The following is a 14812-nucleotide window of genomic DNA, read 5'->3' as shown; positions in this document are numbered from 1 at the left end:
CGAGTTTTAGAAAATATCGATGTATCGATACATCGTCGATGTTTTCTCCACTTCTGAGCAAAACGTTTCAATTCGAGGTAACAAACAAACGCTTTTGGTGAAATACAAGCTCAAGCCAATATGTCTGACGCGGAGCTGGAACAGACGCCCAGCGGGGACCATGTGGAGGAGCAGCAGGCGGAGGAACAAACGGACGTGTACCCCGACGGTGGTCCTCCGAGAACGCCGGTTGAAGATGCGGCGGCTGAGCTCAGCGCCAGCCTGGACGTCAGCGGGTCGGATCAGTCAGGAGAGCAGTCGCTGGACCTCAGTGGTGTGCAGGCGGAGGCGACAGAGGAGTCGGAGCCACCGACGAAGCGCCAGCACCGTGACATTAGTCCCATTTCTGAAGACAGCACTCCCACAAGCAGCAATTCGCGCTATGACGATGTCAGTGATGCTGAGGAGGAGCCTGCCGAGCAGGAGCAGCAACAGCAGGATGTCGAGAAGCAGCAGCCAGATCAGGAGCAGGCAAGGGATCACGCACAAGGCCAGAAAGTGGAGGTAAACCAAGACATAGACACTGAGGACGAACCCTCTTCCAACACGGTCATCTGCGTAGCGGACATTAATACCTATCGCAGTGGTTCCAACTTGAATGAATACTCCATGGATCCCGAAGCTCCGTCGAAAGCCATAATCACCGAGGTTGTCACCTTTCCCACTCCGCTGCGTCTAAAAGGAGCCCAACTACTGGGACAACAACCATCACCACCTCCGCCCCCAGTAGAGGAGGAAGTTCCCGAGACCCCGGCCTCGCCCACGGAGGACACCGAGGAACCAGCCGGCGTGGGCATGTCTGCCTACATGCGGAATCGCTACATGCAGGAGCCGATCCACACAGGCCTGCCCGCCCGGATGGCGCCCCGCGATCCCCGCCAGCGCAATATGCCGCCGCCAGCTGTCGTGTTGCCCAGTCAAACCATACTTAGCGCCGATGTGGAGGCCATTTCCGATGACAGCAGCGAGACGAGCAGCAGCGAGGATGACGAAGAGGAGGATGACGAGGACGAGGACGATGAGATGACCATGGAGCACGACAGCACCTCCAGGGAGACGGTGATCACAACGGGCGGCGATCCGTTGATGCGAAAGATTGATATAAGCGAGAACCCCGAGAAGATCTACTACATTCGCCGCGACGATGGCACAGTTCACGCCGGGCAGGTGCTGCTGTCGCGAACCACGAAGAACGCAGCCACTCCGGACGAGTACTACGTGCACTACGTGGGCCTGAACCGCCGTCTGGATGGCTGGGTGGGCAGGCATCGCATCTCTGACAACGCGGACGATTTGGGGGGCATAACTGTGCTACCCGCACCGCCTTTACCACCCGACCAACCCAGTACCAGCCGCGAAATGCTGGCCCAACAGGCCGCCGCGGCAGCCGCAGCCTCCTCGGCCGAGCGGCAGAAGCGGTCGGGCAACAAGGACTATTACCTATCCTATTGCGAGAACAATCGCTATGACTACAGCGACCGGAAGATGACGCGCTACCAGAAGAGGCGGTACGATGAGATCAACCACGTGCAGAAAAGCCACGCTGAACTGACTGCCTCTCAGGCGGCGCTTGAGAAGGAGCACGAGTCCATTACCAAAATCAAGTACATTGACAAGCTGCAGTTCGGTAACTACGAGATCGACACCTGGTACTTTAGTCCCTTTCCCGAGGAATACGGCAAGGCGGAGACCCTTTATGTCTGTGAATACTGCCTGAAGTACATGCGATTCAGGGAGAGTTACGCCTATCATCTGCACGAGTGCGAGCGAAGGCGTCCGCCGGGCAGGGAAATATACCGGAAGGGCAATATTTCCATCTACGAGGTTAATGGCAAGGAGGAGCCACTGTACTGCCAGCTGCTATGCCTGATGGCCAAGCTCTTTTTGGACCACAAGGTTCTCTATTTCGACATGGACCCGTTCTTCTTCTACATCCTGTGCGAGACGGACAAGGAAGGCAGCCACATCGTCGGGTATTTTTCCAAGGAGAAGAAGTCACTGGACAACAACAATGTGGCCTGCATTCTCGTGCTGCCGCCGCATCAGCGCAAGGGATTCGGAAAGCTGTTGATCGCGTTTAGTTACGAATTGTCGCGCAAGGAGGGCGTCATCGGCAGTCCGGAGCAGCCGCTTTCGGATCTCGGAAGGCTAAGCTACCGCAGCTACTGGGCGTACACCTTGCTGGAGTTGATGAGGAACCGTTGCGCGCCGGAGCAGGTATCAATCAAGGAGCTGAGCGACATGAGCGGCATGACCCACGAAGACATCATCTACACGCTGCAGTCCATGAAAATGATCAAATACTGGAAGGGCCAGAATGTCATCTGCGTTACGGCGAAGACTATCCACGATCATCTCCAGCTGCCGCAGTTCAAGCAGCCCAAGCTGACCATTGACACCGATTACCTTGTCTGGAAGCCGCACAATGCCTCGGCGGTGGCCAAAACCCCGGGGACTCCCGGCTAGCATACGGAGGCACGGGACGCTGTCCTGCTATCATCGCAAATAATTGTTATAGACGATGATGATGAATAAGCCACATTCATATTTTTTTTTATTAAATAGTAAGAATAGAACTGGAGAGTAACCGGCAATGAAATATTTGCCCAAAAGAAACATCATACATGGTTTACATTATTAGTTGATAAGAAATCGTGAAGATAGTCTGTTGTATCCTTTATTGTTTACACCTTATTTAACCACTGATGTGAAGCTATTTTTAATTTTTTTTTTCTTTTTTTTGTATAGATATACAACATTTACTCTTAAATGCAAAGAATTCAAAACCTTTATTTTCAACGTGAAAAGTAAGCTACTTTGCAGAGGCTACCTTAAGGAACTCTGTCTTTAGAATACTATACTATAGATTTTAAATAGTCATACTGTAATATATACAAATAACAGAAAATTACTTTTTATTTAAAATTTATTACATCTTGTTTCTGTAAACTTTACAAATATTTGTTACATTTTTTCTGGAAACTTCTTTTTTGATGGAGAAACAAATAAAAACAAACCTGAGACAAGAAATTTAAATTGAAAGAGTGTAAATATTAATAAGATATGTCTTTAAACATATATATTTTAACAACTTAATACAATAAAACATGAAATTGGACATGGCCAAAAGAAATATGTATCAGGGATTAGTCTGCTCAGGAAATTGTGACGTCCATTATTCAATCATAGCAGTAAACAAATTGTTACTCAAAACAAAACTAATAAATAATAGATTTTGAAAACCTAACTTTCACCTTTTGTTTTAAGTACTTACAAAATGTTTAAGAAGCTATGCTAATAATTTGTTTAAATTAAAACTATCGCGAACTGCCTCCTGCATAGCTACCATCCCTAGCCGTTTGTTATCGATAGTACCCGCATCGATAGGCCGTTCACCGGGCAAAATTGTGTTGTGATTCGGGATATAGAAGGATATAGCTAGCCGGATCTAAAATGGGCCTGCTGTCTGATCCGTCGATATCAACGCAGAGCAAACTGGTGGACGGACTGGCGCGACATGGACGCAAAGTGTGCTTCGCCCTGTATGTGGCGGGCGTGGCTTGGTTCCTATGTTTGGCGCTCCCAGAATTCAATCATGGAACATATCTCTCTGAAAACGCCCTGTCCCCAGGTGGGTTCTTACCATTAGCCAGGAAGCCGCTATAACACAAAGTATTTCTTTCGTAGGTCTAGTTTACCCGGAAGTCCGCATTGATGCCAACCGGTTGGCCATCCAGCTATTGGAAGAGCTGCAGCGGGAGCGCAAGGATCATCTGTCCACCACGCCACACGCCTGGATTGCGGCCAAGATGAACGAGTTCGGCCTGGAGACACACACCCACAACTACACCCTGCGCTATCCCTTTGGCGGTGGCAAGGAGTACCACGGCAAAAACATTTACGGCATTTTGAGGGCTCCCAGGATCGCCTCCACGGAGGGCATTGTTTTCTCTGCTCCTTATCGCGCCGCCAGCTCCGTGCACGCAGACATCTCAGCCAGCGTGCCGCTGCTACTGGCCTTCGCGGACTTTGCCCGGCGCAAGAACTACTGGGCCAAGGATCTTATCTTCCTGGTCACCGAGCAGGAACAGCTGGGAATGCAGGCCTGGCTGGAAGCCTATCACGATGGCGATAGGGAGTTGGACATGAGCAAAGCTTATCTGCGTCCCGGAAATTTGCCCGCTCGCGCAGGCTCGCTGCAAGCTGCTCTAAATATTGAAGTCCAAGACCTGGAGGTTGACCATGTGGATGTCAGGATAGAAGGCCTCAATGGAAAGTTGCCCAATCTGGATATGTTTAATCTGGTTCAGAGGATCATGGCCCGCGAGGGCATCGCCTCCGGCTACAAGCAGGCGCCGCGCAAGAAACGCCGGCATAGTCAGTCCGCCTTTGAGAAGAATCTGCGCCAGATGTTGACCATGCTGGCCAGCCAGTCGTCGGGCGTGCCCAATGGAAACCATGGCCTGTTTCATCGCTACCGAATAGATGCCCTGACCATAGCTGCCAACCGCAGGGCCACTCATGCCACACTGAAGGGAAGTCCGGGCTCGGCAGCGGTTCCGCTGCTAAAAGCCATCGAGGGAATAGCCAGGAGTCTGAACAACTTGCTGGAGCGCTTCCACCAGAGCTTCTTCTTCTACGTGATTGTGAACAATGACCGGTACATCTCCATCGGGGACTACATGCCCGCCTTGGTGGCCCTGGTGGCCTGTGCCTTTGTGAAGGCTTACCTGACCTACTCCACGCTGCCGGTCTCCAATCTCGAGCTGATCAGAGAGCAGGAGCAACAACAGCAGCAGCGGGAGCAGGAAGCGGAACTGGAGACGGAGACGGACTCCGATCCGGATAAGTTCGAGCTGCCTTATGGCTCGGTGCTGATCTACCTCACCGCCACCCTGCTCATTGGCTTCCTGTGCAACGTGCTGCCCCTGCAGCAGTACTTCCTCGAGATCCCCATGGGCGCCGCACCGCTGACCACCTCGGTGCTGAGTTTCCTGTCCCTGATTGGCTTCATTCTGCCCTTCGTGGTGGTCCTGCCGCCTGGGGGACTGGAGCTGCTGCACGTGGCCTTTCTGCTCATCTATGGCTGCGCTTTGATCGTCATTGGGCTACTCAACTTCGCCCTGGGATTCTTGGCGGCCGTGCTGACGGTGCCGCTGGTCATCTCGCTGGAGACCAAGGAGGAGAACGCGCACAGCACGCCGAGGAACACGATTCGGCTGGCCACTTTGGCCATGAACCCCATGATGGTCATCTACGTGATCGTGCTAGCCATGACCTTCTACCAGTTCCCGGAGCTACCGCTGCAGAAGGTCATGCTCAGGGCGGCCACCGCGGCCATGGATGCCGCGGCCTACGGGCTCATCGATTCTGTGGTGAGTTTGCGAAACGTAGTTATAAGAAGCAAGACCGCTTTTACATTTCCGCCTGGTCCGAAAATTGGCAATCGTTCTGTTATTATTCGTTTGTTTTGTGTTTGAAATTGTGTGTGAAGAACCTACGGGAAAATAGTTCTGGCATAGTTATTGTTTGGTTAAAATCCCAACCAGAGTTTTAAGTGGAAATACCAGCCCAATACCAATTATCTACAAGTTATTCAAAATACCCAACTCATACAAAACCGGATTGTCTTTCGTGCTCTTAGATTTATGGTAACTGGCTGTACTTCGTCATCTGTACGATCTTCCTGCCGCTGTGGATCGTCTGCTGGACTCTGGCCCTGTCCAAGCGAAGGGACTACTCCGATTATGTGGACTTCGATGAGTCGCCAGCCGCGTCGCCGCAGCCGAAGGTGAAAACCAATTGAGATGGACTTCCCCCCGGTCCGGTGAAATGTTATTCAGTGCTTGGTTCCATGTCAACATGCAAACAGATCGGAATCAACTGGAAGCTATCTTAAGATCGAGTGTGATAAACCCAACAAATGTGTATTGTATGTCGGCGCTAGGAAATTGATGCTCGTATGTTGCTGATGCAGAGAAAATTCCATTTAAATGTTATGCATTTGATTAAATATCTAAATAAAAGAAGCCTACTCTTACTTGCAAATTCAACACCACTCTATCATTTATCGTTAATCATTTATCATTTATCATTTATCGTTAATCATTTATCATTTATCATTTATCGTTTAGCATTAATCGTTGTTTTTGTGGTTAGACGGTGGTGGTCCTATGGATTCAGCTCTTTCGCTGCCATTTCGATGGCACGCAAAAGAGAAGTGTACTCGTATATTTGTTGGCCAGGAGTTCCTTCCCACTTCCTTGGTCGTTGGCCTCCGGGGGCCGGGGTTTTCCACGTGGCGCTGCTTTGCGGATCACGTGCCTCTTTTGAATAAGTGGAAAACTTTTCGACTATGACACGCAACTTAATTTAAACTTTACACCGCTGCTGCCAGCGTCGTCGGCGCTGGCAATTAGTTATGAGCCAGGATTTGGTGCAATCAGCGGCAAGGATGCAAGGTGTCCTCGGATCAGGAAACTGCCAACTGGCAACTTCGAGTACTTTCTCCGTGTTTACCGGCACTCAATCCGCCACTCAATCTGCAGCTAAGCAAAAACTTTTCTTTCTCCGCCTCAAAGACTGACACGAAGTTACGTGGTGCAGTGGTATTTCATTTGAAAAGTTATTTTAAAATACTTGATTTTCTTCTTTTTATTTTTTGTCAATACCCGTACTTTCATTACGGAACAGGCTTTCTGTTTTTATGTTGGAGTTATTGGAGGTTGAAACCATGGCAGAGTGCTGCCTAACAAAAAGGTTTCGAATACGAGTATTTCATAGATGCTACTGGACTTTGTTCAGATGCGGTCCAATCGAGAGTCCGGGTTAGCCGACCACCCGTCATTCCGCCCTCTTTTGTTGCACCTGGAAACTGTCGCCGGCTCCTCGCCTGACGGCTTCGTCCGTCCAGGGTTCCCGCTCCCTCGGCAAGTAGAACTCCTTTGCAGTTGGACCCTTTGAAAGGGCATCCTGGTCGTAGTCGTAGAGGTCGGTCTGGGTGCCCTTGCCGTTGCCCAGTTCCCGGCCCACCTCCTGGACCTCCTCCTGGAGCTCCTCCTGGCGGTCCAGCGCCAACAGCCGCTGCTCGTGGCGTTCGAGGGAGCGGAGGCACCGCTCGCGGAGCTCCCTGACCTGCAGGCTCTCGCAGTCCGCCCGGATGGCCTCGGCGAGGCACAGCATGGACCTCCCGCTGAACTCCGCCTCCAGGCTGCGGACCATGTCCGCGTCGCGCTGCATTCGGCGCTGGAGCACCGCCTGGCGGTCGATGGCCCTAGCCTGCTCCAGCAGCTGGTCGAGCACTGCGTCCGCTTGTGCGTACTGGGCCAGCAGGGCCTCCGCCCCCTCCAGGGCCAGGCAGAGCTCGCGGGCCTGTGGACAGCGGGGGGAGGGGGGCGGAGGCGGCGGGGGAACGGGCAGGTGGGCGGTCAGGCACTGGACGCCTCGGGGAGTCCGGTGGCTCGGCTCGGTCCTCCGGAATCTGGACGCCATGCGCACGGATCTCACTGTGGCACTGGGCTTGTGCTTCGGGAGCAGCCGTCCGCCGCTAGTCCTTGCAGGTGGAGCGCGAGCAGGGTCGCCGCCTGTCTTGCGGTTGTCATCAGTTTCCGTTGCCGCCTCCAGGGATTCCTCCGGGGACCCGTAGCCCTTCACGCTGCTCAAGTTGAGGCGACGGGCCAGCTCCACCACATTGGCAACGGCTCGGTCCAAGGCCAGCCTCTTGGCACCCGCGGGTTGGCACGAGTTGGCATCCTGGTCACGGGCATCTCCACTCGGCGGTTCGGTGTTCACGTCACCCGGCGGATCGTGGCGAATTTTGGTATGCATGGGGTGTTGGTGTGTTGGTTGAGCTTGATTTTAGATTTAGGTGGAAGTCGGGTGAGTGTTCCGAGTGTACGGTGTGGTGTGGGGTTGAAGCTTACAATGAAAAAGTAAGGGCCTCCTTTGTCCCAACAAATCAGTGAGAAACTAACCTGTTTGCTGCTCAAAGTTCGATCTGGAGGTGTAGAAGGGCTCTGCCTCAACCCACTGCTGTCCGGCCTTCGCATTATCCTGTGCCGCTTGCAGCTGCAAGGCTGCATGATAAAGGATCAAGGATGAGGGATGAGGAACGAAGAATGCAGGGAGTAGGTAAGCTGGGAGCTGGGAGCTGGGAGCACCCGAGGTCGCGGGGCCAAATTGGCAAGTTAATGCCACATAATGGCCCCTCGAGCACTCGTCTAAATTATCCTGCCGGCTGACTCACTGTTGTCCTACTGTTGTCCCTCCTTGAAAGCGCTGCTGCGTGTGAAAATAATTAAAGTTGTGAAGCTGCAGCAGCTGCTGGAGTTGAAGGGCGCTCAGCGGATATCGTGTTACCCTGTTAATAAACAGAGGTTCCGTGCATCAGCATCAGTACATCCCGAGTGTTAATTGGGTCCGTCGAGTTGAAGTTATTAAGTCATCCTGCAAACAGACATCTAAAACAATGGACTCGAAACCGTGAATGAAATCGAAACCGATCTCCATAGCTCCAGGATGCCCATCATTGTTCCCGGTTAAAAGGCGACTGGAGTTGCCGCTTCGATCCGTGTTGCCTCTGTTTGCTGTTTTAATGAAAGGCGAAAAGTGGGAATCGAGTCCGGAATAGAGGAGTCCAATCGAGGACTTTCAATTTGTACGAGCATTGTGTTGTTGCCGTCACTTCCCGAAACTCGCCTCCTTTTTCGCCGGCCTTTTTCAAGAAGTATTGAAACTTTGACAGTTATTTGTGTGTTTTTCCGTCCGGGCAAAGCAATGCAACGCGGGAAAGTCCCCCGACTCCCGACCTCCGACAGGCGCATTTCCCTCTTATATCAAGCCCCCTCATCCGTGGCAAAAAATCGAATGTGAAATTCAATGCAAACGCATCCAGAGGTGTTTGCGTTTCATCGCTAAAATATCCATGGAGAGACCTATGTTATATTTCGTAGGTACACTAGAAAGCATCATGTTCTGATTTCAAATTGTTTTCAATCGCCTTTTCACCCTCAATAGAGTCCTGGGATTTTCTCCCTGTGCAGACTAGGAGTTCTGTGGCGAAATAATACGGCATGCGAGCAAAAATAGCGTTGACTTCAGGTTTCTGCGAATCTGTGAGTTCTTTTCGGTTCCAATTTCGGTTCCTGCCCTCTGCAAGCCAATCGTTTTCCATGGCGATCAAGAGTTTGCCGCCAATCAAGGTTTGCCCAATAATAAAACTAATTTATTTGTTGGCAATCAGAGCACCAAACGTGGTACGAATGACAAACTAGATTAGTCAGGGGAAACTAGAAATAGAAATATGCGAATGCAAAGGAAAACCTATCAAGTCAGCAAAAACTCGGAAACTTTGCTGGGGGTAAATATGAATTCTGCCAAACCAAATACAAATATAAATTAATTATGGTAATAATTCTGAGCTGCTGATATAACGCACTTTTGATCATACACTCACGCTTTCGACCTTGGAATTCGGGAAGGAATTCTCGATTTTAATGAGGTTTGTGGGTTACAGCAGGATACAGCATGCTCCTCGTACAACCCGCATGATGGTTTTTGCGGTCAGCTTTAGACGCACTCCCACACACCCACACACCCACACACGCACACACCCACACACGCACACACCCACACACAAAGTGGATGGAAGGGGGAGGTAAAGGCAGGAGGTGGAGACCGCGCGAGTGTCTTTTGCCAGTCTCTAAATTCAGACGGAATTCAATTTCCTTCCCTTTGTCCCTTGCTGAGCAGTTGTTTAGGACATTAAGCCACTAAAACAACTCGCTGGCGGGGAATGGGAACGGGAACGGGATGGAGGACACCCCGTGGGAGGAGGGATGCCATCAGGAGGGAGGGATGCCACGAAGAATCCCTCCTTTCCGCTCCGAGTTGTCAGCTGTTTTACGGCCAAGTTATGACGTGCCTCCATCACAGGCTTAAGTACGTACGAAAATAAGATAAAATCAAATAAAATAAAAGGAGAACAAGGGCCTATGTCTCTCGGGCAAGGCGGCACTCTGAATACCCTGCAACAGCTTTGGTCGATTTGATTCGAAAACGTTTACAACCAGGTTTGAATCGACAGCTTCAATTACGGAGTCGGGAGTTGCCCAGTTCGGGAACACGTAGTTCCTTCCGAGGGCCAAAATGGGTTAAAGGGCATAGAGAAGTCGGGCTGGTTGGCCTGGCCAAAAGGTGAATGGGAAAGCCGGCAAAGCAGAACTTTATGCGCTGCTCTCGCCGGCGCGCAAAACTTTTGCCTTTTATGTGCTTCTCCTCTCCTATCAGTGAGTGTGCGTGTGCGTGTGCGTGTGTGTGTGTGCGCCTGTGTAAATACACATATGGAGTATAGAAAAGTACATGTGTGCGAGTGCTTATGGCGTTTTGTGTGACATTTATTGTCATTTAACTGTGACAAAGTTTGGGGATAAGCACGGCAGAAGGCACACGGCACACGGAGCAAGGAGCAAGGAGCTCGTAGCTCGTAGCCCGTAGCTCGGTGCTGGGCGCCATGAGCCATCTGTGCCACATCACCCGCTCGCCGGGATTGGGGGGCGGGGCCGCAGTAGGCGTGGCAGGCTGTGTCCCGAGTTCAAAGCACAGCAACAGCACTACTGTGACTTTACTGTCTACGTCTGGGAGAGTTGAGTCAACGGAATCGCAGTCAACTGCAGGTAAATGTTCGGGGGGGCGGGGCACTGTTCATCGGTTACTCCTTGTCGAAGTCCAATCCTGCAGGCGCAACATGCTGAGCGATATGGAGAGCGGGAAGAAGGTCCTGCTGGCGGAGGGAGCGGCCACGGGAGGATGGAAGACGGACGAGGTGGCCTCCATGGACTCCATGGACGCGGCCCAGGTGAAGCGCAGGGGGAAGGGCAGGCTGTGCATGATCTTCCGGCTGGGGAAGCACCCGCGATGCGAGTTCACCAACGGCTTTCCCCCGGAGGGCTACCCCGCCACCCTGTTTGGCGGCAAGAGCAAACGGAGCGGTCCGGACTGACCCAAGTCTCTGGAAAGGAAGAGGAGATAGCAGTGGGACAGGACGGACCCTCGGAGCGAAACAGAACCTGTTTCCTTAAATGAATACATTAAACGTAAGCAGATGAACCAGAAATCCTAAAGGTGGCCCGAACGGATGAGCAGATGAGCATGATGAGGCTGGTGTGTCCCGCTCCGTGTTCCCTCCTCCATGCGAATTGATTTGGGCCGAGCTTGGACCGGAGACCGTCCTGATTTCGTCCTGATTTGGGGCTCCTGCTCCGGCAATTTGCAATTTGTTGGCAAACTCTGTCGTCCAGATGTTTGTTCGCATATGCAGATTACTCTGCAAGCGGATCATGTTGTTCCGAAAGGGGCAGGAGGACCCGCATGGGCGGGTGGCAGGAAGTGGGCCAGCTGAACTGAGCGGTGGGTTGTTGGTTGTTGGCTTGTTAGGCGGACGGCAGCAGACACATCCCAGTCGGCCAGCCGGCAGTGCGGCAAGGATATGCTTACAAGACAAACAAATTTGCCCATAATGCTGTCAGATGCATATCGGCCTCCCGGACTCCGCACTCCGCAATCCGGACTCTGGACTCCTGGTCCATCCATTACTTGTGCACACTAGCAAACACCCCCTGTTTTTGCCCACTTGAAGGGAGAGAAGAGGGAGGAGGGAAGAGGGGAGAGGGGAGGGTAGCTGGTCCACTGGCTGAGTTTGAATTTGTTGTCGGTCTAAAAAATGTTTTGATTTCCCTGCAGCTGCTGCGGAGGCTGGACATCAGGTCCAGATTCGAACCCTTTGAGCTCCTGGCTGCACTTTTAACATCGAGATCGAGGTGTTGTGATCACAAATCTGCTCGAGGCTTCAGTGGGTGTAACTACCATATCTCCGCTACCAAGGAAGAAGGAAATGCATTCAAAGTAATACTCGCAATTGCATTTGGGTGAAACGTAAATACCCGTAAAGTCTAAAGTTCCGAACTGATGCGACATACAATTCGAGATAAGGCTCCTCTTTTGCGGCTTTCCTTCCGCAAAATGCACAAAGCATTATGGATTTTTGCACCACATTGCTGAGGGTCCTTGAAGTGCTGTTCCCCATGTCCCTTAATATTCTTTGCCTGCGAGAGTTTTGAAATGTTTGCGATGCAGAGGAGAGATGTCCTCGCCGCCCGCCGGGACTCGTATCCGTTGGCTGTTTTTCTCAGCACTTGCTGCTGTTGGCCAAGTTGCCGCCCCTGTGGGTGGTGGCAGTAGGTGGTAGTAGTAGGTGGTAGTGTCGGCCAGATGGCCAGATGGCCACTCCCTTCCTCCTTTTGGCCGGGCTCCTTGCGAGCAGTCGTCGTCTGCCGCCCGTCCTTTTTCATGGCTGCGTTCCTGCTTTTTTGCCCGGCCAGATGAATGATGCAGCTCTGAATGCTTTGGCTCCTGCTGCTCCTCCTCCTTCTGCTCCTGCTGCTCCTTCTGCTGCTGTTGCTCCGCCAAATGTTCCGGTTGCAGGAGGACCGGACCGGAAGCCATCATTTGTGTATTTGCAGAGAAATTGGATTTCGACTGCGGCCTGCCGCCCGCCAGCCGGTTTGCTCAATTAACTTTGCCGTCCCCATCCACATCCACATCCACATCCACATCCAGACTGGCCGGAGTTGCGACTCCTTGCATCTGCCTTCCTCTGGCTTCCTTTGGCCGGTATCTTTTAGCATCCTCGGTATCGCCCAGCTACATTGTGATGCCGAAATGGGGATTGCTGCAGCAGGCTGTTGCAAGCTAAAATATGAGCCTCGAATAGCATCGCAATTCTCCGTTCTCCGTTCTCCGTTGAGTAACCATTATTGAGCTGCTTCGTTTTAAGCTGCTCCAATTTCCATTGGGTTGAAGAGCAGGCAATGCATAAGCCATGCTCGTATTGCATGATTTAAAGCTGCCTCCTCCCATTTGCCATCACGGATGAGGGGCCCACGATGCCCGCATGAGCTCAATGCACAACTCGCTGCATTTATTTGTCGAAATGCGTGATTTGGACACACTGCCACAGGCGATAAGAGTTGAATAAGCAGCCGCAAAAACACATGAACGCGGGATGGATTGAGGGCCAAGCCGAAACTGAAATGCACTGCAAAAAGTGAACATGGCATTAAGCATGACAATTGTCACGGGGTTCAAATGCAATCTCCGCCATAAACCATTTTCATTAAAAACCTTAAACCTTATAGTCAGTATTAGCATCGGGTGAAGTCTGGCAATTAGCCGCCATGAAATCCAAAGAGTTGTCAGGGCAATCCATCATCTGCAAATGATAGTTGGCTCTGTGGAGCTGCGATGACAGCAAAGCGATAATGACTTCCGTTTTCACACCTCGCTGCGGCACAAAGGACGTCAAACGAAGGGAGGTGGCAAGTGGGGGGGCGGGGGATCCCAGTTTTTATAGGCCGCCGGCTGGAGCGGAAGTGCAGCATTTGCACATTTCCGGTGCTCACTCAGCCCGTGCATAATCGATTAACTGGCGCGCATAAACAAGACCGCAAATGTGCAAATCCGAAAACATTGCTGGGTGGTGGGTGGTGGGAGGTGGCAGTAGTTTGCAGGGGGAGACGTCGCCATGCATAAATGCAAATCTCGTGGCAATACATATGCAAATCACTGCTCGCTCACTCCGCACACCCGCAAAAAAGCACCGCAATCCGGACGGATTCGAGTCCCGGGGTCCGGGGTCCGTAGTCCGGATACGGGTGGCACTACCACGCCCATGGCGACGGAAGGGGGCTCCGCTGATCTGGTTATCTGGTTATCTGGTTACAGTGCGCCACTAATTCTGTCTGCCACCGAATTAATTGCCGAGCAAGACTGCACCCCTGATTCCCAAGGAAATACGGATCGAACCTTCCGCCGGGAACTACGAACGGTTGAAAGGGAGGGAATTAAGCGGATAGTGGATGCCGGCGAAACGCACTTAAATTAATCAAAACCAATCCCTTTCCCTTTCCCAATGGGAAAGTAAAGCCGATAACCTAAGTCACACTGAACATAAGAGAGGAGAACATAAATAGCTGGTAGTGGCTCCTTTTTAGGGGTCACCGCATCCACTCGGGCATCTGCCATCTTGTTTGCCTTCGAATGACCGAAATCCCGCCAAGTTGATGGCCCCAACAAAGGACGAAAAAGGAAATTCAGGCGATTCCGGAGCGGGGAGCCAAGTGAATCGCAGGACGAAACTTTCGCCTTGATTTTTGGCAAATTAATTTCAGTTAAGTTTCAACACGTTTATTTCGTGTGCATTGCCAGGGGCGGCGGTTTCAAGGGGGGAAAAGGGGGGTGGAAAAGTTGGTTGTGTTTCGGTACAGACAGAGTGCTGGAAATTTCGAGGCGCATAACTTTTGCTTTATTGTTTCGGGCGGTGGGAGAAAATTGAAAAGCAGATGAAAATTTAGTGGGGGATGCCAAAATTAGAAGCGAGGTCGGACGGGCCTTTTGCCTTTTGCAGGTGAGCCCCGCCACAGGGAAAGGTCATTTTCCTAGCTTTCCTCTCTTCGACACCAAATTTATGTTGTCATGTCCGTGGAAAGTGCCTTATGAGCAGACAGCGGAAACCCAGAAGCCGCAAATGGTTAAAACTACATTTTGCCAATCAGCGGGAAACCTTTGTGATGTCTGTAGCAATCGAATTTTTCATTTTTAAAGGAGGGAATATTGTTACGTATACGTTTGTTTTAAGCTCTTCCCACCACAAAGAAATAGTTTGAAGGGCTGGCTTCAAGAATAACCATCTTTTTAAATGGAATGGAAGGCATTTGCA

At 51.6% G+C, this 14812-nt stretch overlaps 4 protein-coding genes across 6 annotated transcripts in view; 3 read left to right on the top strand and 1 right to left on the bottom strand.

The window, feature by feature from the left end:
- Positions 1 to 46: 46 nt before the first annotated feature.
- LOC108092880 (males-absent on the first protein) lies at positions 47 to 3209 on the top strand. The gene has a single exon (XM_017192722.2). It carries the CDS (start codon positions 121 to 123, stop codon positions 2503 to 2505), a length of 2385 nt encoding a protein of 794 aa, XP_017048211.1. The 5' UTR covers positions 47 to 120; the 3' UTR covers positions 2506 to 3209.
- A 182-nt stretch (positions 3210 to 3391) lies between these two features.
- The window catches only part of LOC108092881 (glycosylphosphatidylinositol anchor attachment 1 protein), a 43516-nt gene continuing 32095 nt past the window's right edge, over positions 3392 to 14812 (top strand). Inside the window, exons 1-3 of one of the 2 annotated variants that reach the window (XM_017192723.2) lie at positions 3393 to 3670; positions 3727 to 5414; positions 5684 to 6092. In XM_017192723.2, coding sequence (XP_017048212.1) covers positions 3493 to 3670; positions 3727 to 5414; positions 5684 to 5845 — 2028 coding nt within the window. In that variant the 5' untranslated portion in view covers positions 3393 to 3492 and the 3' untranslated portion in view covers positions 5846 to 6092. Of the gene's footprint in view, positions 3671 to 3726; positions 5415 to 5683; positions 6093 to 14812 lie in introns of those variants that run through there. The other variant, XR_001771455.2, reaches the window with a different exon arrangement.
- On the bottom strand, positions 6676 to 7949 carry LOC108092883. Its single transcript, XM_017192724.1, has one exon. It carries the CDS (start codon positions 7864 to 7866, stop codon positions 6883 to 6885), a length of 984 nt encoding a protein of 327 aa, XP_017048213.1. The 5' UTR covers positions 7867 to 7949; the 3' UTR covers positions 6676 to 6882.
- Positions 10596 to 11147, top strand: LOC108092887. Of its 2 annotated transcripts, none has more exons than XM_017192730.1 (2): positions 10596 to 10712; positions 10777 to 11147. In XM_017192730.1, exon 2 carries the CDS (start codon positions 10784 to 10786, stop codon positions 11036 to 11038), a length of 255 nt encoding a protein of 84 aa, XP_017048219.1. In that variant the 5' UTR covers positions 10596 to 10712; positions 10777 to 10783; the 3' UTR covers positions 11039 to 11147. The 2 variants fall into 2 exon arrangements, with proteins under 2 accessions (XP_017048219.1, XP_017048220.1); XM_017192731.1 differs by having other exon boundaries at positions 10653 to 10712; positions 10764 to 11147.

Source organism: Drosophila ficusphila, unplaced genomic scaffold (assembly GCF_018152265.1).
Source record: "Drosophila ficusphila isolate 14025-0441.05 unplaced genomic scaffold, ASM1815226v1 contig_198, whole genome shotgun sequence".
NCBI classification, from domain to species: Eukaryota; Metazoa; Arthropoda; class Insecta; order Diptera; family Drosophilidae; genus Drosophila; species Drosophila ficusphila.
Note: the sequence above shows the minus strand (reverse complement) of the source record. Positions and strands in the feature narration are given on the sequence as shown.